The sequence below is a fragment of the Pituophis catenifer genome, unplaced genomic scaffold, assembly GCF_029215685.1.
Source record: "Pituophis catenifer annectens isolate HBS135680 unplaced genomic scaffold, rPitCat1.0.hap2 SCAF_2, whole genome shotgun sequence".
Taxonomy (NCBI): domain Eukaryota; kingdom Metazoa; phylum Chordata; class Lepidosauria; order Squamata; family Colubridae; genus Pituophis; species Pituophis catenifer.
In genome coordinates this window covers 132,851,705-132,869,337 of record NW_027256882.1, presented here as the reverse complement: position 1 = coordinate 132,869,337, position 17,633 = coordinate 132,851,705, and the positions used below count along the sequence as shown (strand labels likewise).

Genomic DNA, 17,633 nt, shown 5'->3' with positions numbered 1-17,633 from the left:
CCTACGAGAGGTGGAGGCACTAGGCCTGCCTTAGAAACCTTTTTGTTCAGCTCCAATTAACTTACACGTGAAGAGGAATAGAAGAGTACTTTTTTCTACACATTTAATTGTTTTCCAGCCTAATTTGCTATTGTATTCAATCTTGAATTAGATTTTGTGTATATCTATCTGCGTTAGTGAAAAAACACAAGAAAAAAAAGCAGAGAATGATGGTGGGTTTCTGAACAAACTCTTCATAGCCTTGCATTGCAATCCATAAATGGTTGCCCACTTCTTTCTGAATAGAAAGTGGCATCAAGGATGTGGACTGAAAGGTAAAATAAATTTGACAGATGTTAGAAAAAAATCAAATCCTTACATGTGGCTGAAAGGCATCTTGACTATAGTTTAAACCAACCAAAGCTGGCTGAGAAATCCTGAGGGATGAGGTCCACACCTCTTCAAGTTGCCATTGCCAAAGTTGAAAAACACTGGTTTAACTCTACCAAGATGTTTTGGTGTATGTAGGGACATATATAACTATAATAAGTAGGAGCAAGAAGATTGTGTAGCTGTAGGGTGAGCTAATTAACATGCTAGACTAAAATGTGGTTGGCTAGATTATAGTTCAGGATACTGTGTTGCAGTATAGTTAGTTGCAATGAATCATGTGAATCTAGGCAATGGGTTTATTCAGTACAGGTAGTCCTCAACTTACAACAGTACATTTAGTGACCATTCAAAGTTACAATAGCATTGAAAAATGGGACTTACGACCATTTTTCACATTTACAACCATTGTGCCATCCTCATGGTCATGGGATCAAAAGTCAGATGCTTGGCAACTGACTCATTTATGATGGCTGCAGTGTCCTGGAGTCATGTAATCACCCTTTGCGACCTTCTGACAAGCAAAGTCAATGAGGAAACCAAATTTACTTAACAACCACTTTACTAACTTAACCACACTGATTCACTGAACAACTATGGCAAGAAAGGTTGTAAAATGGCACAAAACTCACTTAACAACTCAGCAACAGAAATTTTGGGCGCAATCGTCGTAAGTCGACTACGTATACAGAATCCTGAGAATATGAACTTTAGAACTGAAAAGATGGGTATTACAAGATTTATTCAGCCTATTGCTGAATAAATCCAGATGGGTTGGAAAGGATCTAGTAGGAGATACTTCTGTATTTTTTGGTGTATAAGATGCACTTCCTCCCGCCCACCCAAAAGTGGGTGGAAATGTCTATGCGTCTTATAGAGCTAATGTTGCCGAAGCCCCGCCCACCCGCCGGCCCCCACTCTTCAGCCTCTGCCTGCCAGCAATTTGCCTCCTTGCAGCAAACAGCCTGGCCAGCTTCAGCACAGCCTGATTCAGCACGAGCAGCCGATTAGCGATTGGATCAGGTTCCCGGAATACCACCAATCAGCTATTCCAGGCTGCGGGGATCGGAGCTGCCTCACGCGCCCCATTTTGGTCTATGCTCGTCCCGTTTTAGGCCTCCATGCGCCCCATTTTCAGCCCGTTCCAGGCAGCGGGGATAGGCGGTGGAGATCCCTGCTGCATGGAACAGGCTGAAAACGCGCCAAAAATGGGCTGTGCAGACAGCACAGCTATCAGCGGCAGCAATGGGCGGTGACAGCGGCTGATCGGCGGTATTCAGGGAAGCCGATCCAACTGCCAAATCAGCTGCTCGTGCTAAATCAGGCTGTGCTGAAGCTGACCAGGCTGTTTGCTGTTTGCTGCAAGGTGGCAAATTGCTGGGAGGCAGAGGCAGATTTTTTTTCTTGTTTTCCTTCCCAAAAGCTAGGTGTGCCTTATAGTCTGGAGCGTCTTATAATCCAAAAAATACGGTATTTTTACGGGTGACATCATGATGTGCTAAAAAACACAAAGACCAAAAGGGGGAATGGTTAGGATGATTAACTTGCATCAAATGTCTATAGCGCTTTGAGGTATGTAATTTTATACATTCAGTCTTCAATTTATGACCAGTTGCTTAGCGTTTGAAGTTCTGATGGAGTTACCTGGGGGGGTACCAGTACTTACAACCCAGATTCAAAGTTCTGACAGTCGCCCCTTCCCCTACAGTCACATGATCACACTTTTGGCATTCGGGCATGATTGGCTGATCAGCTTTGCATGATTCAGAAAAATCAGCAAATCCATCTTGTTGACTTGAGGACTTCACGGCAGTGTGAAAGTGCAATTAATATTGCTAGTTTCTGGGCAAGATCTGTTTAAATTGTATATATTTTAATCTTGTATTTTAAATTTTATGTCATATAGTATGCTTTATTTTAATTGTGATGCTTCTAACACAAACAAACAGCAATACTGTATGTCTTGGAAGAATATCAAGTGCCAGATAGTGTGCTTTGTATCGTAAATTTCCGCAGAAGGAATGGGAACAATGAGCGTGATTATTTACTGTAATGCAAAACTAGAAATAGTAACATTAGGAAATACTGTTTAAAATATAGAACACAGTATTCAAAATGTTACTCCATGACTTACTAATCACATAAAAAAAAAAAAAAACACAGTCACAACAACTAGGCATTGATTTAAACAAATAAGGTCTTCATTTTTGAAGACTTGGAGTCTGGCCCTAAACACAGCAATTTAGTTCTTACTTCTGACTAGATAAAGCTACAATTTTTAAAATCATAAATGTTGATGAAGCCACAGTTGTCTACATTCCCTCAACACATTAAATTAAAATATGCTTTATTTGATTTGATATAGCTGATGTATAAACTCAGGTAGTGTTATCCCACCAGTGTCCTGTGCATTTTAAACCCTGTGTCAACTCGAGGTCTTAAGGTCTAGTCAAGGTTGGTTCCTATCTTTGCTTCTGAACTAGACGATAACACAGCCAGTATTCTCAGCATCTGCAAGCAGCATCAAATCAGAAATACGTAATCGAAAGGGTATTGTAAAAAATTATGAAATATGAGAGTCAATTTAGTGTAGTGCTTGAAGGAGCTGGCCTAGAAACCAGGAGTTTAGGCCTTCCTTAGGAAGAAAGCTGGATAGGTGACCAGTCCTTTTCTCTTCTAGCCCACTTATAGGATTTTCACCTATAGGAAAATAGGTAGGAGTATTATATACCGTGTTTCCCTCAAAATAAGACCCTGTCTCATATTTTTTTGAACCCTGAAAGAAACGCTTGGCCTTATTGCCATGTGCTCAAAAGCCCGATTGGCCTTATTATCAGGGGATGTTTTATTTTGGGGAAAACGGTACATTCACCCCATACATTTTTCTATAGGCATACACACATGCAAGTAAAAACCTAATAGCGATGGCTCCCTATTTTGCCAGATAACCATGGCATGTAAATGAAAAGACACATTAATTCAAGGAAAATCAATTAAGGACCATCAATTCTATCTTGATATTCTTAACCATGAGTGGCCAGGAAGAGCCCAATAAATCAATATTTATTGCCTTTATTACACAGACGGGGAGAGGCCGAACACTAGCCAAAACTCAAGACGGGTGGCCTTATTAACTAAAGCTAAATTGGGGAATGCGAATGAAAATGCCAGTTTCGAGGAATTAAAGCCCGATTTCATCCTTTCGCTGCCGCGTACGTACTTAAACCAAGGGCAAAGAGGCCATGCATTATTTCTCCTCCGGAATCTACGGCTGCTTGTTTACAAATCGCGGGTCGGCTTCACCTGAAGCGCTTGAAAGCGGCAACCGAAAATTTTGGATGGATAGAAATGCCAGTTTGACCAAACTGGAGATCCGCTTTCAAGGCAGTTCGATTCAGAACGGAAAGAGCCCAGCGCTCGCTGCCAGCGCGACTCCGCGTTCTAGAACTCGCCGTCAGTGACCTCACTTACTAAGAACCTCCCGGGTTTTGCGTTCAATGCCCCCTTTTGTACCCGGCTGCTAACACACCGTCTGCTCTACCGGAAAAAGGTACGCCCAGGACGCGGCGGATGTGGGGCGTGGCCAAGGCTCATTACAAAAAAAAAAAAAAAAAGCCATTCAGAAACCAGATCGAATGATAGCCTAAGGTACTCTCGGCGCGTTGATTTCCACCCCCTCTCCACCCCACCCCACCCCCCACCTCCGCGGCCGACCTTGATCTTTTTCCATTGGTTGCAGGCAAAGCGAGAAGAAGGCTCTCGCCGCTTCCCGATTGGCCGGGATAGTTAAAAAAAAAAGAAAGAAAGAAAAAAAAAAAGAAAGAAAAGCGGTGAGCGAAATTAATTATTCACGAGCCGCGTCGGGAGTTGAAAGAAAGGCGGCGGGGAGAACCACGCCCCTCCGGTCTCATTTACATACGGGTAAGGCACGCCCCTCCCGGAGGTATCCAGGAAGGAGGCAGGCGGCCGCGGCGGCGCGAGGAGGAGTTGTGTGGTTGCTTGCAGGGTAGGTGGGCTTAGCGCCAGTCCTCCGGTGGAGCGGGTGGGTGGGTGGGGTGCGCGCGCGCGGCCTGTGGGGTGGGGGTTGGGGTTGGGCGGCTCGCCCGTTTCGGGGAGCGGAGCGGAGCGGCGAGGGGAGGGGAGTGGAAAGGGGCCGGCAGGTGAAAAGGCTCCTCGGAGGGATGGTGGGGGGGGTGAGTGGGGAGAAGGAAAGAAAGGAAGCGAAGGGGCTCGCTTGGACGGATGTGTGTGTGTGGGGGGGGGGAGTGGCGCTGAAGGGTGGACTCCGTGCCGAAAAGATGTAGCTGGGCTCCGCTGAGGTGGGGAGGGAAAGCGGTGGCGACTTAACAACTTCCAAGTCGGTCGGTCTCTACGTGCCGCGCTCTGCCCGGGCTTCAGAAATAGGCGCGGTAAGTGTTGGTGGGGGAAAACGGGGTGGAGGCTGGCAGAGGGAAAGAGACTTGTAGGTATCGGGGCAGGGTGTTTCCGATGCGGGCGAGAGCCGATAGAGATGATTTAGCGGATGAATCGGGTGCCTTAAAATTGGAATGGGCTTTTTTGGGGGGGGCGGGGGGCTTTGGAGAGGGTATGTGGTGGGGTGATTTGGGGGGGTGGCCCCAAGTAAGCCGTCCGGAGTTGCCTTTGCATTGCGAGCTGGGCGGTGTATTTAATATGATTTAATTACATTTATTTATTTATTATGTTATTAAATAACATTTAATATGAATAAATAGATCTCTTACAAGCCCAGTGAGAGAGGTGTGAAAACTCGTACTAGATTAAACTTTGCAGGATCCTTGGCCGTCATAAAGACTTTGGTTCTGGGCACTCTCGCCTCTTTCAACGCGTGGAATAAGGAAGGTGGATGGTATTTCAGGAATGCTTTAACTTGAAACTAGTTGTCTTACAGGTGGAGACCGTAGGCTAAAAAAAAGCAAACAATGAGCTCCTAAGTATTATGTGGGTTGTTTTTTTTAAGGGGGGGGTTGCTTTTCTCCTGTTACTACCTGTTTTCAGGTGATTCTTATAAGTGCTGCCCAGATAAATTCTTCCTTTCTGTTTTGAGAGTTGAGAGTATCTGCTCTTGGTGTAGAGAGCTATATTTCATAGACTAAACATACCGAAGGAAAACAAGGAAACCTAAAGGAAAAAAAAAAGCCAGATCAGTGTAGAGATTGTGGTTTTAATGCAAGCAATCTAGGTTGGAACAAAGCGTTGTGTCTTGGGGCCAATACATGTGCTTTTTAAATGAGTCTTGTAGACTATGATAGAGTTTTCTTAAATTGAATATTACATATATGCCACCTTGAGTTATACAAATATAAAGGTGGAATATAAATCTAATAGTAATGTAAAGTTGTCCCATTATTGCCAAGGTTCTATACACTGCATTCAACTGCAGCGTGATCTGTTAGGTTTACTGAGTTAGTATCTTGAGTATAGTTAGTATATTGAATGAACCTAGCCAGTTTTAACTGATTTAACAAACCATGTTATATTGGTAGTCCTCGATTTACAACAGTTCATTTAGTGACCGCTTAGTTACAATAGCATTGAACAAAGTGTCTTATGACCTTTTTTCACACTTAATGACAGTTCCTGTATCCTCATATTTACGTGACCGAAATTCATATGCTTGGCAACTGATTCATATTTATGATGGTTGCAGTGTCCCAGGATCGTCTGATCAACTTTTGTAACTTTTTTACAAGAAAATTCAATGGGGAAGCCAGATTCCTTTAACAATCGTGTTACTAACACTGCAGTAATTCACTTAACTGTGGCACGAAAGGTCTTAAAATGGGAAAAAAATCACTTAACAAATGTTTCACTTAGCAACAAAACTGGGCTCAATTGTGGTCATAAGTTGAGGACTACATGTAGCCGTATGGGCTTAGTTTCAAAATTAGGTAACTTTTCTTTAAGGATCCAGAATTGGATCACATTTAGACCTATTTGTGAAACTTTGCTTAGAGGCTTGATACAGTGAACACTTCTGCCAATAAAGTTTAAGAGAAACTGAACCTCCTTTGTAGTCTTTGTCAGTCTGAACTAATAAAATTTCCCACTTAAAGAGATTGGTCTGTTGAGTATCATCTTCTAAGCAAATAAGATAGTGAGTGCCAATTCTGCCTGACCCCCTGTTTGCCAGGAATCTCAGTGACCTGACAATCTACATTTTTCAAAACCATAAAAAGAGTAGCCAATGGCACATTTGAAAAATTAACTGCATTGTAAGCTGGGAAAAGTTGTCCTGTTTCCCCCTCCCCCCTCCAAAAAAAGTGGGCTGATTTAGTAGATACTAGAACCCTTTGAAATACTCCAGTTTATTTTTACATCAAACACAAACATCAAACACAAAAGATATTTATTTACCACTGGGCATTTAGCAGGTTTTTATTTCTGCATTCAAACAATGGTGCATAGACTTATGCATGGGTTTAATTCCCTTATCCAACCCTCTGCCTTTTTTTGCAGACATTTTTCAATGCATAAACTGGTGTGTTTTGTACTTAAAACTGCCTTTGTATATTTATTAAGTTGAGTAGTTGCCTATTCTTGCAGTTTCCTGTGATTAAACATTGGTAAACATGTATGTTTGTTGTTTTACATATTATATGCAGATATTTGGATAATTGTGTTTTTATATGCAGATTAATGACACCTGAATGGAATGCTTAAAATGAATCCAGCCCACAGGGAATAGCAATAGCACTTAGACTTATAAACCACTTCATAATACCTTACAGTCCTCTCTTAAGTGGTTTACAGAGTCAGCACATTGCTCTCAAGTCTGGGTCCTCATTTTATTGACCTTGGAAGGTTGAGTCAACCTTGAGTTAGTAAACATAAATTATAATGTTTGGTTATTCTGCAGCTGGACTCTAGCACCCACACTAGTTTAATAATATTCAGTTGACAATGATCCTCAGAGTATGTTCTTTATAATTGGTGAGTTCATGGTTTTCCTTGGCAATGTTAGATACTCTCAAATTACTGGACCCCCAAGAGGAGTTACTTAAAAGAATGGGATTAATTTATGGATAAACATATGTAGGATATGAGTTACAGATTGCCTCTTCAGAGAGTTAAATTAGAAATTGCAATATCTCTTGACAACACAGGATGAATGCTACTGTTTTATAAGTTTTCTAGTATAGAGAAGCTACTTATCCTGTTCCTTTATGGGTATTAATACAAGTAGTGTATTAATGGATGGCTTAATATGCCATTTCTGATTCAGCTGCACTGTGGAACTTTTGATCACAGAACAGTCTTTTCATACAGTAAGAAGGCCACATAAAGATTTCTATCAAGAATTGATGAAATAATGTTGATAGATTATCTTTAACCTTTCAGGCCTTTCTGTTTTGTGCCTGTATATAAATATTGCAAGGTGATCTATTTGAAGACTGTTTAAATTATAAATCCTGAGTGATTATTGATCATTATCCTCAAAACATTCTTATTCCAGCAGGCTGGTCTGGCCTAACCTCCCTTTTTAAATGTTTTTAAATTGGTTTTATAATTGGGGTGTTTTAAATCTGGCCAATGTATTTAATGTATTTTAAAGGGTTTTTAACATTTGTATTATGTATATTTTACTTTCTGGTTGTTCACCGCCCTGAGTCCTTCGGGAGTAGGGCGGTATATAAATTTAATTACAAATAAATAAATAAATAAATTATGTTTTTATCCTGTTTTCAAAAAGGAAATAGTATGCTGTTTGAAGTTGGTTCTGATTGGAGTGGCCACTATACCCTATAAATAATGAATTTAAAAGGAAAAAAAATACTATTTGCCTTTGCTTGACACCAGCAAAATTTTTGTGTGACATTTGTTGTTTTAGTTCTTCAGATGGGATTAGCAAATAAATTAGCTATTCAGTACTGTATAAGTAACTGTATACGTAGTACAGAAGTGAATGAAAATTGTAGTTTTCAGAATAAAATGAAACGCTTTACAATGGATGATAAATGTGTGGCATAATTTACGTGATATCAAATGATTTACTGTAGAATCATAACATGGTTTGAATCTAAATCTTTTCAGCCTTTGTTGAGAGTCTTGTGATTATTCTATTTCTTGGTGTCTTGTTATAAAACACTGTAGATGCAATTATGATAGTTAATGTTTATACCTCAAACTCTAAAAGAAAACTTAATGAATGCTTGAGCTGTAAAGGTATTAAACTGCTTATATATTTTATTACTTTTTTCAAGTTACCATAGCTAACTTTTTTCAATGCTAGATTGTCATCTTAGCCATTGAGCTCCTTAATAAATACATGCATCATGCTTAGCCTTAATATGGTATGTTTGATTTTTGCTTAACATGTGTGAACATTATCATTATGCTTTGTAATCCATAATTTTTAATTAGCAAGTTAGATAAATGCAGTCACTAATTCAAACAAACTATGATTGAAAAAAAGGTCTTAGTGATGTGCGAACCCCGACTATATACCACAACAATGATCTGTTTAATTAAAGTGTCAATATTTGTGTTAATTCAGAGTTTTATAAATGTTGACATAATGCCTTGGGCAATATTTTTCTTTTGTTAATTATATATTAGTAATATTAGGGTTTGATTTATAAAGATACTGTGGATCTATACATTTGGCAAGAAAGCTAATTTTACAAATATGTTTAATTTACCATATTTTTGTTTCATAATGTTCTATGTGCATATCTATATTTTTAAATGTCCTCAATTAGTTCAACAATTAATATTGTACTTGTGGTGTCATATTGAATCTTGGGCTTTAGTTTGTGCTCATCCTTATTTGATCATTCTGATTTTTGACTGCCAGTCAACCTTTTCTGCTTTTTTTTGGGGGGGGGGTCTACTTGCTGTATCATTTCTGTTCAGTTATTTTAAAAATGTTAAAGGAATGAAGTATCTAATATGTTATAGAAATACCATGTAAAAGATTGTTTGGGGTTTGTTAGTTATGAGGAATAATAACAGGTTCTCAAATTTCAGTTTTAGTGTAAAGCTTCATAAGTTAAATTAATATTCTGTGCATATTTGGATGACGATCCATTTCAGTGTTTTGTTATGTGACAAACTTGAAATCAGGGTGGTAGTTTCTGAAACTTAAATGATTTTTTTTTTTTAAAAAAAAAGCATGATCTAGAAAAACTGGTTTGTGCATATACAGCAGAAGTATTTCCTGGTAGGTGTTGGAAGGTGGGCTATTTGGTTTTTCAAAATCCTAATCTTCCTTACTCAGAAGTAAAATTCACCAAATTTGCTTCTATTTATTTCTTAGTAATTTGTATTGATTCTCTATAATGGTGAAGAAGATTCACACAGACTATATAACATGCTAACTGGTAATTCTCAGTTACATTTGGCGCTGTAATTCTTGGTGCTGCACAGGAATGTACAATATGTTGGTTTTAAACATGATTTTTTCAGACTACTACACAAGATGGAAACACATTTTGGAAAGAATAATGACATCTGCATAAAGACATACTTTTCAGAAAACTAAAATGTTGCCGTGGTTTCAAGTAAGCATAATTATTCTGTTTTGAGTTCTATTTATAATTGGCTTAGATTTATACGGAATCTAAACAGTATGTATTAATTTCTTTAGGCTTTCATAAAATCTGAGTTTGAGTTTTTAGTTAAAAATAAATATGTAACTGGGAGCTTGGCACAAAGAGAAAGTAATTAAATTTTAGTCCTATAATTGCAGAGATTATTTTAAAATAAATTCACATCATCTTTCTCTTGCTTTATTTTATTGTTTATATCCCGTTTTTATAAATAACTCAAGATGGCAAACATGCCTAAAATTGCATCCTCATATTTTCCTCACAACACCAGTCGTGTAAGGGTTGGGCTGAAAGAGTGTCACTGGCTCAGAGTTACCCCACCAGCTTTGACATCTAAGGCGGAACTACAGCTCACAATCTCCTGGTTTCTAGGCCAGCACCTTAACCGTTTAACCAAATTTATTTAACTCTCCTGTCTGATTTATTTCTGGGAATGTTACATGCAGGCAGAGGTGAAGATTGAGAGTGAGCTGTCTTAATTATGCAAATTGTGTTTCTTTTTAAATGGCATAAAACATTTGTCAGCTGGAAGTTACTAAATAATGCTCCAGTATAAATTAAATAAATATGGAGAAGCTATATATGTTTCTGTGTTCCATATTTTAAAATTTAATGATTGAGCTATGTCCTGGTTTATACATACAAGCAACAATTTATGTAATTTATAATATTTCTATATCTTCGAGCAAAAGAGTTTGGTGACTATAATAAATTTGAATAAAAAAAGACAATTTGGTTGATTTTGCTATGTGATGTGTGAATCGTTATGGTTTAGCATGAAGTACAAACTGATTACTGTGATTTGTTTAATCATTTATTATTAAATAAGACTAAGGGGTTTTGTGTGGAAACATAACCAAAATATGTTCCAACGGGGCCATAGTTTAATTGGTTTTTTTTTTGTGGGTGTGTGTGTGTGCAATATTTCCATGCTACCGGTAATTGAACTCCCACATGTGTTTACAAGGTCTGCCATTTTATTGTAAAATCTTTAGGTATTTTTGTCATTAGCAGAGACCTATTTACGATATAGTGAATATTGGACTTGATACAGTACTGTGAGGAGCATGTTCAGTATTGAAACTGAAATGCTTGCATCTGACAAGAAAAAAATTAGAATACTTTATTGAAGTGAATAACTCCATGTCATATATACAGTATAAATGGTCAAAAACTAAAGCAAGGAGATGAATTTGGATATCTTAGTATAATGTGTCTATGGAGATTCTCAGTCACCCAGGTCATGATTGTCCCAAAAGTGCTTTTCAAAAGGCAACTGTTTCTTTGAAGACAGAAGTCGGAACTGAAGAAGCATCTTGGACGAGAAGCGAAATATCTTCAAGGAAAAACAAAGTCCACTTGCCTTTTGAAAATGCACTTTTGGGACTTAGTATAATGTCTATTAAAGATGGAAACTCAATTAGAGATGTTTTAAAACAACTACTTTAGAAAGGTTATTGGTTGTACATGGTCTGTTGCAAAGAACAAGTGTCAAAATAAGTGAAAATGATTTTGTATCATTGCTTGCCTCTGCATACTTTATTTCAGTTTATGGAAATGAGTGTGGATTATATCAGGTTTAGAAGGCACTGGGAATGGATATGATAAAACAAGAACTAGAGTCGAGAATGAATGGGTACTGAATGAACATCGACTGAATAAAAAAGTGAATGGCCTGTGCAAACACATTAGAGTATGCTGAGTTTCTGAGATGCAGATAGAATGCACATCAAAGTGCAGAACAAATAAAGAAAATATGAATAGGTTGAATAGAAAGATTATTATGCTAAATAACAATTGCTATCATTAAAGTGAAAACTTTAAAATAGACTCCATAGAAGTAACATGTCATAAAAATTATGTCCTAATTCAGAAAACAAATCTACACTAATGCTTAGTTCTCTCTTTTAGCTCTTAGTCCTATGTTGATATTATGGAAGGTTTTTCCCTTCTATTTTACTCTAGCAAATTGGTTGTCATGTTATTAGTTCTCATGTTATTTTATGTCTTTTCAGCTGCTTTGAACAACTCTTAAATTCATTCAGTAAAAATGTTTGTTCTTGGTATGCTCCTGGCTGTGAATTTGGGAGTTGGCTCAATTATACGTAGCTCTTCTATCAGTCAGGTGCATATCTCTACTTTTTTTTTTAAATTGTATCACTGTAGGAATTGGAGCACATACAGCATTGTTAATTTTTCTGTTATGCATAAAACAATATGCAAACTGCGGTGATAAGATAAAGCCAAATTGAATTCAAAGGACATCACTCTAAGGAGTAAAGAATTAGTTGAAGAATGCCTTTGAAGTGGCAGCGTTTCTCTCCCACAATACTATTTAAAAGGAGGAGCAGTCTGCCAAGAAGGAGTAGACTGGGTGACCAGACTTTAATCTTCTTAGTGTTGAGGATATTGCATTGCAGAGAGAAATGTGTGCCCTGTGAACAGAGTAGTGCTCTCTGTATAAATCAAGTTAAACCTATCCTGCTCCATCTGTATAAATTTATGGGTCTTGCTTTTAAGGGAAATGTGCTTAGGAGTGAACCAGGACATTTTGTTATGCACTGGATTTAACAACCTTGGAAAGCCTTTCTGTTACTTATTCATAATAATGAAGGGCAAAGGTTATTTGTTCAAACAACATCTTTATGAGCTTCTCACTGTGGTTTATTATTTCCACTTTTTTTTTGTGCTTGGTACAGAGTTGGACACTGCCCTTCCCATTTGTTTTTCCTTATTGTAATTAAAGGACCTTTTTATTCTATTAAGGTATTACAAAACCTGGCTATATTATTTTTACTCAAATTAGTATCTCAATTAGTTGGACTTTAGAAGCTACACAATAATACAGATTGATGCATATAAACAGTTTGCTGAAGTGGAAGATAATTCCACTTTGTGCAAAGCTAGGTTAGGTTCTAAAACGTTAGTTTAATCCTAAAACAATACACAAGATGTCTAAGAGTTTTCTTAGATTTAGAGAAGAAATAAGTTAGTTGTAAAAATGAACTGATATTGGTAGGACTCTCATTTTGTCCCTTTACTCCTGTGTAGTGGTGACTACTAAATTAAACTATTCCTTTATGAATTTATGACATGACAAATGGGATGACCTCAGTATTGGTTGGAATGTGAAGACAATGAGCCCACTTGTTTACATAAGCATAAAGTAATGATGTACTTTATGTAATGAAGTAATGAATACTGTAGCTACCACAGTATTCCTGTGCAGTCCAAAAATTTCAAATGGAAGTAACTCAGAATGTTTTTTTAGTTCTCATAGTTTCATAATTAATATAATAGTTTTGTCTGTGCTTAGTTACTAACATTAAACTAAACCCTTTTAGGAATATTTATATTTGAAGTGGTTCTTGCATGGTTTATTTGTACTAGAGTAAAGATTTTATGGAAAACTGCTTCAGTGTGAATAATCTGATTTTAACATTCTCACAAATGTGTCTTAAAATCTCAAACAAATTATATATTAGATTCTTGTAGCGCTCCATATGGTGTTTGCTGCAAAAGACCAACATAGATATTATATTCATATAAAAACAGATTTTCAGAATTCTGTTTTAATTGCCTTTTACAATGTTTGTTTATAGCTTTTATGATTTTATGCCTACTCTACACTGCCCAAAGTTGCTCTGTGAGGAAGATGGGCGGTTTCTAAATGAGATATATAAATATATAAATATATGTAAATAAGAATTAAATTCTACAGCTTTCTTTGTGATCACAGACTATGGTCTCATTCATTTCTTGACAGAAGAACATGTGTTCATACAAGATTGTTTTGATCTGGGAGATTTTTTAAAAAAATGCATGGAAGAGTTATAGCTCAGTCAAATGCTTTATATGAAGACTTAGTTTCATTATTTTTAGTTTATCATTTAAAATCAAGTTCTTTTGATTAAGATGCATTAGTACTAGATATTGCCACCCAAAGAACAGGTGTATATCTTCAAAGAAATTGGAATGATTTCTATGATGAATGTACATTGGCAACAGTCAATGTTTTGGTGCTAATTGTTTTGATTTAGCTTGAATTTCCATAATTCCCATCAGTACACTTGTGAGAGTTGATGTCCAATATGTCTGAAGGGTATCCAGCTTTGGGGGGGGGGGGAAGTAGCAGACTGCAAAATAAGGCCAAATGTTTGTCTCATTACTTTCTCTAAATAGGGCTCTTCTATTTTGATCGATGAATTGAGAATCCCAGTTGAACTACAAATGTAGTACAAGGAGAAATTTCCTGAGAGAATAATTAACCAGTGTAACAGCTTGCCTTCAGAAGCTGTGGGTGCTCCATCACTAGAGGATTGGACAGCCATTTGTTCAGAATAGTATAGGGTAGTGATGGTGAACCTTTTCGGCACCAGGTGCCTAAACTGGAACGTGCATGCGCAGGCATACGTGCACGCACACTGGAGCACCAGAAATCTGAAGACCAGTAGCCAATGCACATGCATGGCTGGACAGCTGGTCTTTGCGCATGCCAGAGCGCCAGAAACCCAAAGACCAGCTGGCTGGCGCGCACGCACGTGCTGGAAACCACAAGAGCAGCTGGCGATGGCATGCGTGCCCACAGAGAGGGCTCTGCATGCCACCTCTGGCACGCGTGCCATAGGTTCGCCATCACAGGCATAGGGTCTCCTGATTGAGCAGGGATTTGGACTAGAAGACCTCCAAGGTCCCTTCCAACTCTGTTATTCTGTATTCTGCAACATATTTAATCTGAATGCAACACTCTGTGAAGGGGAAGCTGATTCTCGAATGTACATAGATGTATGGCTCAAGGATTTATTTTTGTTTTGCTCAATCCACAACTTGGGTTTTTTTGCCTTTCATCCTGCTACGTATTATATACCAGCACATCTTATGTTTGAGGCGGTAACCTTTGATTTCTCAGCCTTCTTCTTTTACATTGGCCTTCCTTTATGGTCATAAACTTTCCCCAACTTTTTTTTTGCAAATGAAGACAAGTGAACTCTGGACTCTAAATTGCACTGATTCAGAATTATTTCTGTTTCTATTTAGTTCCTTGTTTATTAGTTTTTCAAGAGATACTCAACATTCTGTATGAAAAGATACAAGTACTCCATACTCCAAGGTGTTGCAATCCTTATTGTTTTGCCTTTTTCTGCTTTGAGCTTTTCTGTGCTTTCATAAAAATAGTTATTAACAAGGCCATATTCCACATTTTGTTACTTTCTTTTCTTAAAGGAAGGTTAGATATATAGTAGTTAGCTGACTAGTTGTAAGCGAAATGAAGATTCATGTATATCACCATTATTTCTTTAAATATTTATAATTGTTTGGAGTTGCATATAATTTTATTTATTATCTTCAACATCTCATTTAAGGAAACCTTGCTTTCTACTTGTTTCTCTTCAGCTGTGGCTGCAACTCTAAAGCATAATTTTAATAGAATTTTATTCCTTCAATTGCAACAGAATTTCACTTAAGGTTTCTAGGCCAAATATAGACAAAACATAAAACTTGGCTGTAGGTCCTCTTTGTCTATACACCCTAAATTTGATATTCCTTTGCAAAAATAAACACCCATTATAATCTTGCCATCTTCAGCTCAGTCAAGGACATCTTCTGCATAATATCCATTAAAGGGACAAAAATAATCGAAAGGATTTTCATGCAATCTGGTTTTAGGCCTTTGTTCTACATGTAAATTGTTTAGCTTGTACTGATATGATTTACATTGAGGAATAGATTAAAATGCATATATTCTGATGGGTCTTTCAGAGACTTGAATATGCTATTAACCATGATATCCTTCTAATTTACTTGATTGATACAACATTAGAAATGATATTGTGGATTTTAAATCTTTCTGTGAACCCTTGCTTATATCACTGTAAGGTGGTGTTACAGGTGGTTGTACCATTTGTGGAATAGGCCTTGGCTATGTCAGCATTATCAGTTCCAAAGTTTGTGGAATTCCAAAGTCAGTTGAGGTCTGTTATACCAAGTATTATATTGATTGCCATCCTTGAGACTAATTCTGTCCTAATCTCAACCAAAGTTTTCTTGGAAGACTACCATTCTCCATTGGAACCTACCATTCATATTTATATCAACTTATGGGCCTAGTTTGTGGGACCTTTGTGAGACCAATCAGTTTGATTGGTGTCCAATAGATGCTAGGTTGACTGACATATGCATCTTTTGAAGACCCATTTGTTTTGTTCTATTTTTTTCTGAAGTAATAGTTGGTCTTTTAAATTGGCTCAGAACAAGTTAGTCTCCTGATAAGTAGAACCAGTTAACGGAATAGTGTTTGCTATAGTCTTATGGCAGCACAGTTGATATGGTACATAGTTAGGCTTTTTAAAATGAGATTGTGTGTGTATGCATACAATTCCCACAATTAATTTCAAGTGTCTATGTGTTGCTTTACACATTACAGCCCCAAATGGCGTACAGTAAAATATCATACTAGAAGATGTTCTCTAAGGACATGAGTTTTTTAAATTCCCAGAAATATTTTGTAATAAATCAATTCTAATGAAGAAATGCCAAGTCAGGATAATATATTCTCAGCTCTTTAAACTGGATTCTTGATTTAGATTACAGTGCTGGGTAATATGAACAAAGGAGAAATATCCTCATAATAACATAACACATAAAATGTATATTTGCACACGTGACATTATTTTAATATGCTTATTAATAACTGGAGGTATCTTTATTACACTTATGGGAAGGCTAAGCTCCCTATTTTTCTTTCTCCCATATTGAATCTCCCATAGCTTGAATTTGCTATGACAGAAGATATTAGTACTAATTACCATTCTGCAATAATGAAGACCCTTTAAATAATCTGCTGGAGTCTTACCTAAACCTCTGGTGTGTAGTGTAATCTCTTTTTTGCTAGTTTAAAGAGGCAAGATGCCTACTTTTTGTTCTGTGGGATTCTTAGTGCTCCCTAAACTTGGGTTTTTTGTTTTTTTTTTGCTTGCAGACAATTCATTAGACAATTGGGTAACAACATCAATAATACTGAGTATCGGTTTTGCTACCTACACTCCCTTGCACTGATGATGCTACCTGTTTGGGTGATGAGAAAAGTCTGCAAGCAAACAATCAAGCTCAGAGAGCATCAAGAACTCCACAGTTTAATCCTGAGCTGCAGATATTCTTTTCTACAGAATTTTCACTTTTATTTCTATCTAAGTACATTGTATGTATCTGATATCCAAGTGTCTTTACAGATACTTTTTCTTCTCCACAGCTTTTGGTGCCTCACAATTAAAGAAGAAAATGAGAAGATTTCTGAGGCCGGGACATGATGCCGTAAGAGAGAGGCTCAAGCGTGACCTTTTCCAGTTTAACAAGGTATATTGTAGGGCTTGAATAAGATCTAAGAGGCAACAAATACAGAACCTTTCCACATTTTATGTTCCGTTGCTGATTTGGGTGAATTGAGGGATGGAAGAGATGGTTCTCTTTAATCCTATGATTTTTCCAAATGCCGCTTGCCCATAGTCATACTTAATTTTTGGCTTTGAACATAGCATGAAACACAAAAGTATCTGATAAACCTCCCAGAGTTGTTGGGAGTTGGTGATGTTCAAATTTAATGAATCATCATCTTGTGCTGGACCCTATGTCACCACTGAGGCAATAGATTTTTTTTGATATTTTTGTGTCTTAAACTTGCAGATGGTTTCCTGAATC

General features: G+C 37.4%; 1 protein-coding gene across 2 annotated transcripts in view; it reads left to right on the top strand.

Moving 5' to 3' along the window:
* The first annotated feature begins 4,702 nt into the window (after nt 1-4,702).
* Nucleotides 4,703-17,633, top strand: part of LLGL2 (LLGL scribble cell polarity complex component 2) — a 71,892-nt gene continuing 58,961 nt past the window's right edge. For both annotated transcript variants that reach the window (XM_070934624.1, XM_070934623.1), the window contains exons 1-2: nt 4,703-4,778; nt 17,188-17,291. In XM_070934624.1, coding sequence (XP_070790725.1) covers nt 17,217-17,291 — 75 coding nt within the window. In that variant the 5' untranslated portion in view covers nt 4,703-4,778; nt 17,188-17,216. The remainder of the gene's footprint in view (nt 4,779-17,187; nt 17,292-17,633) is intronic.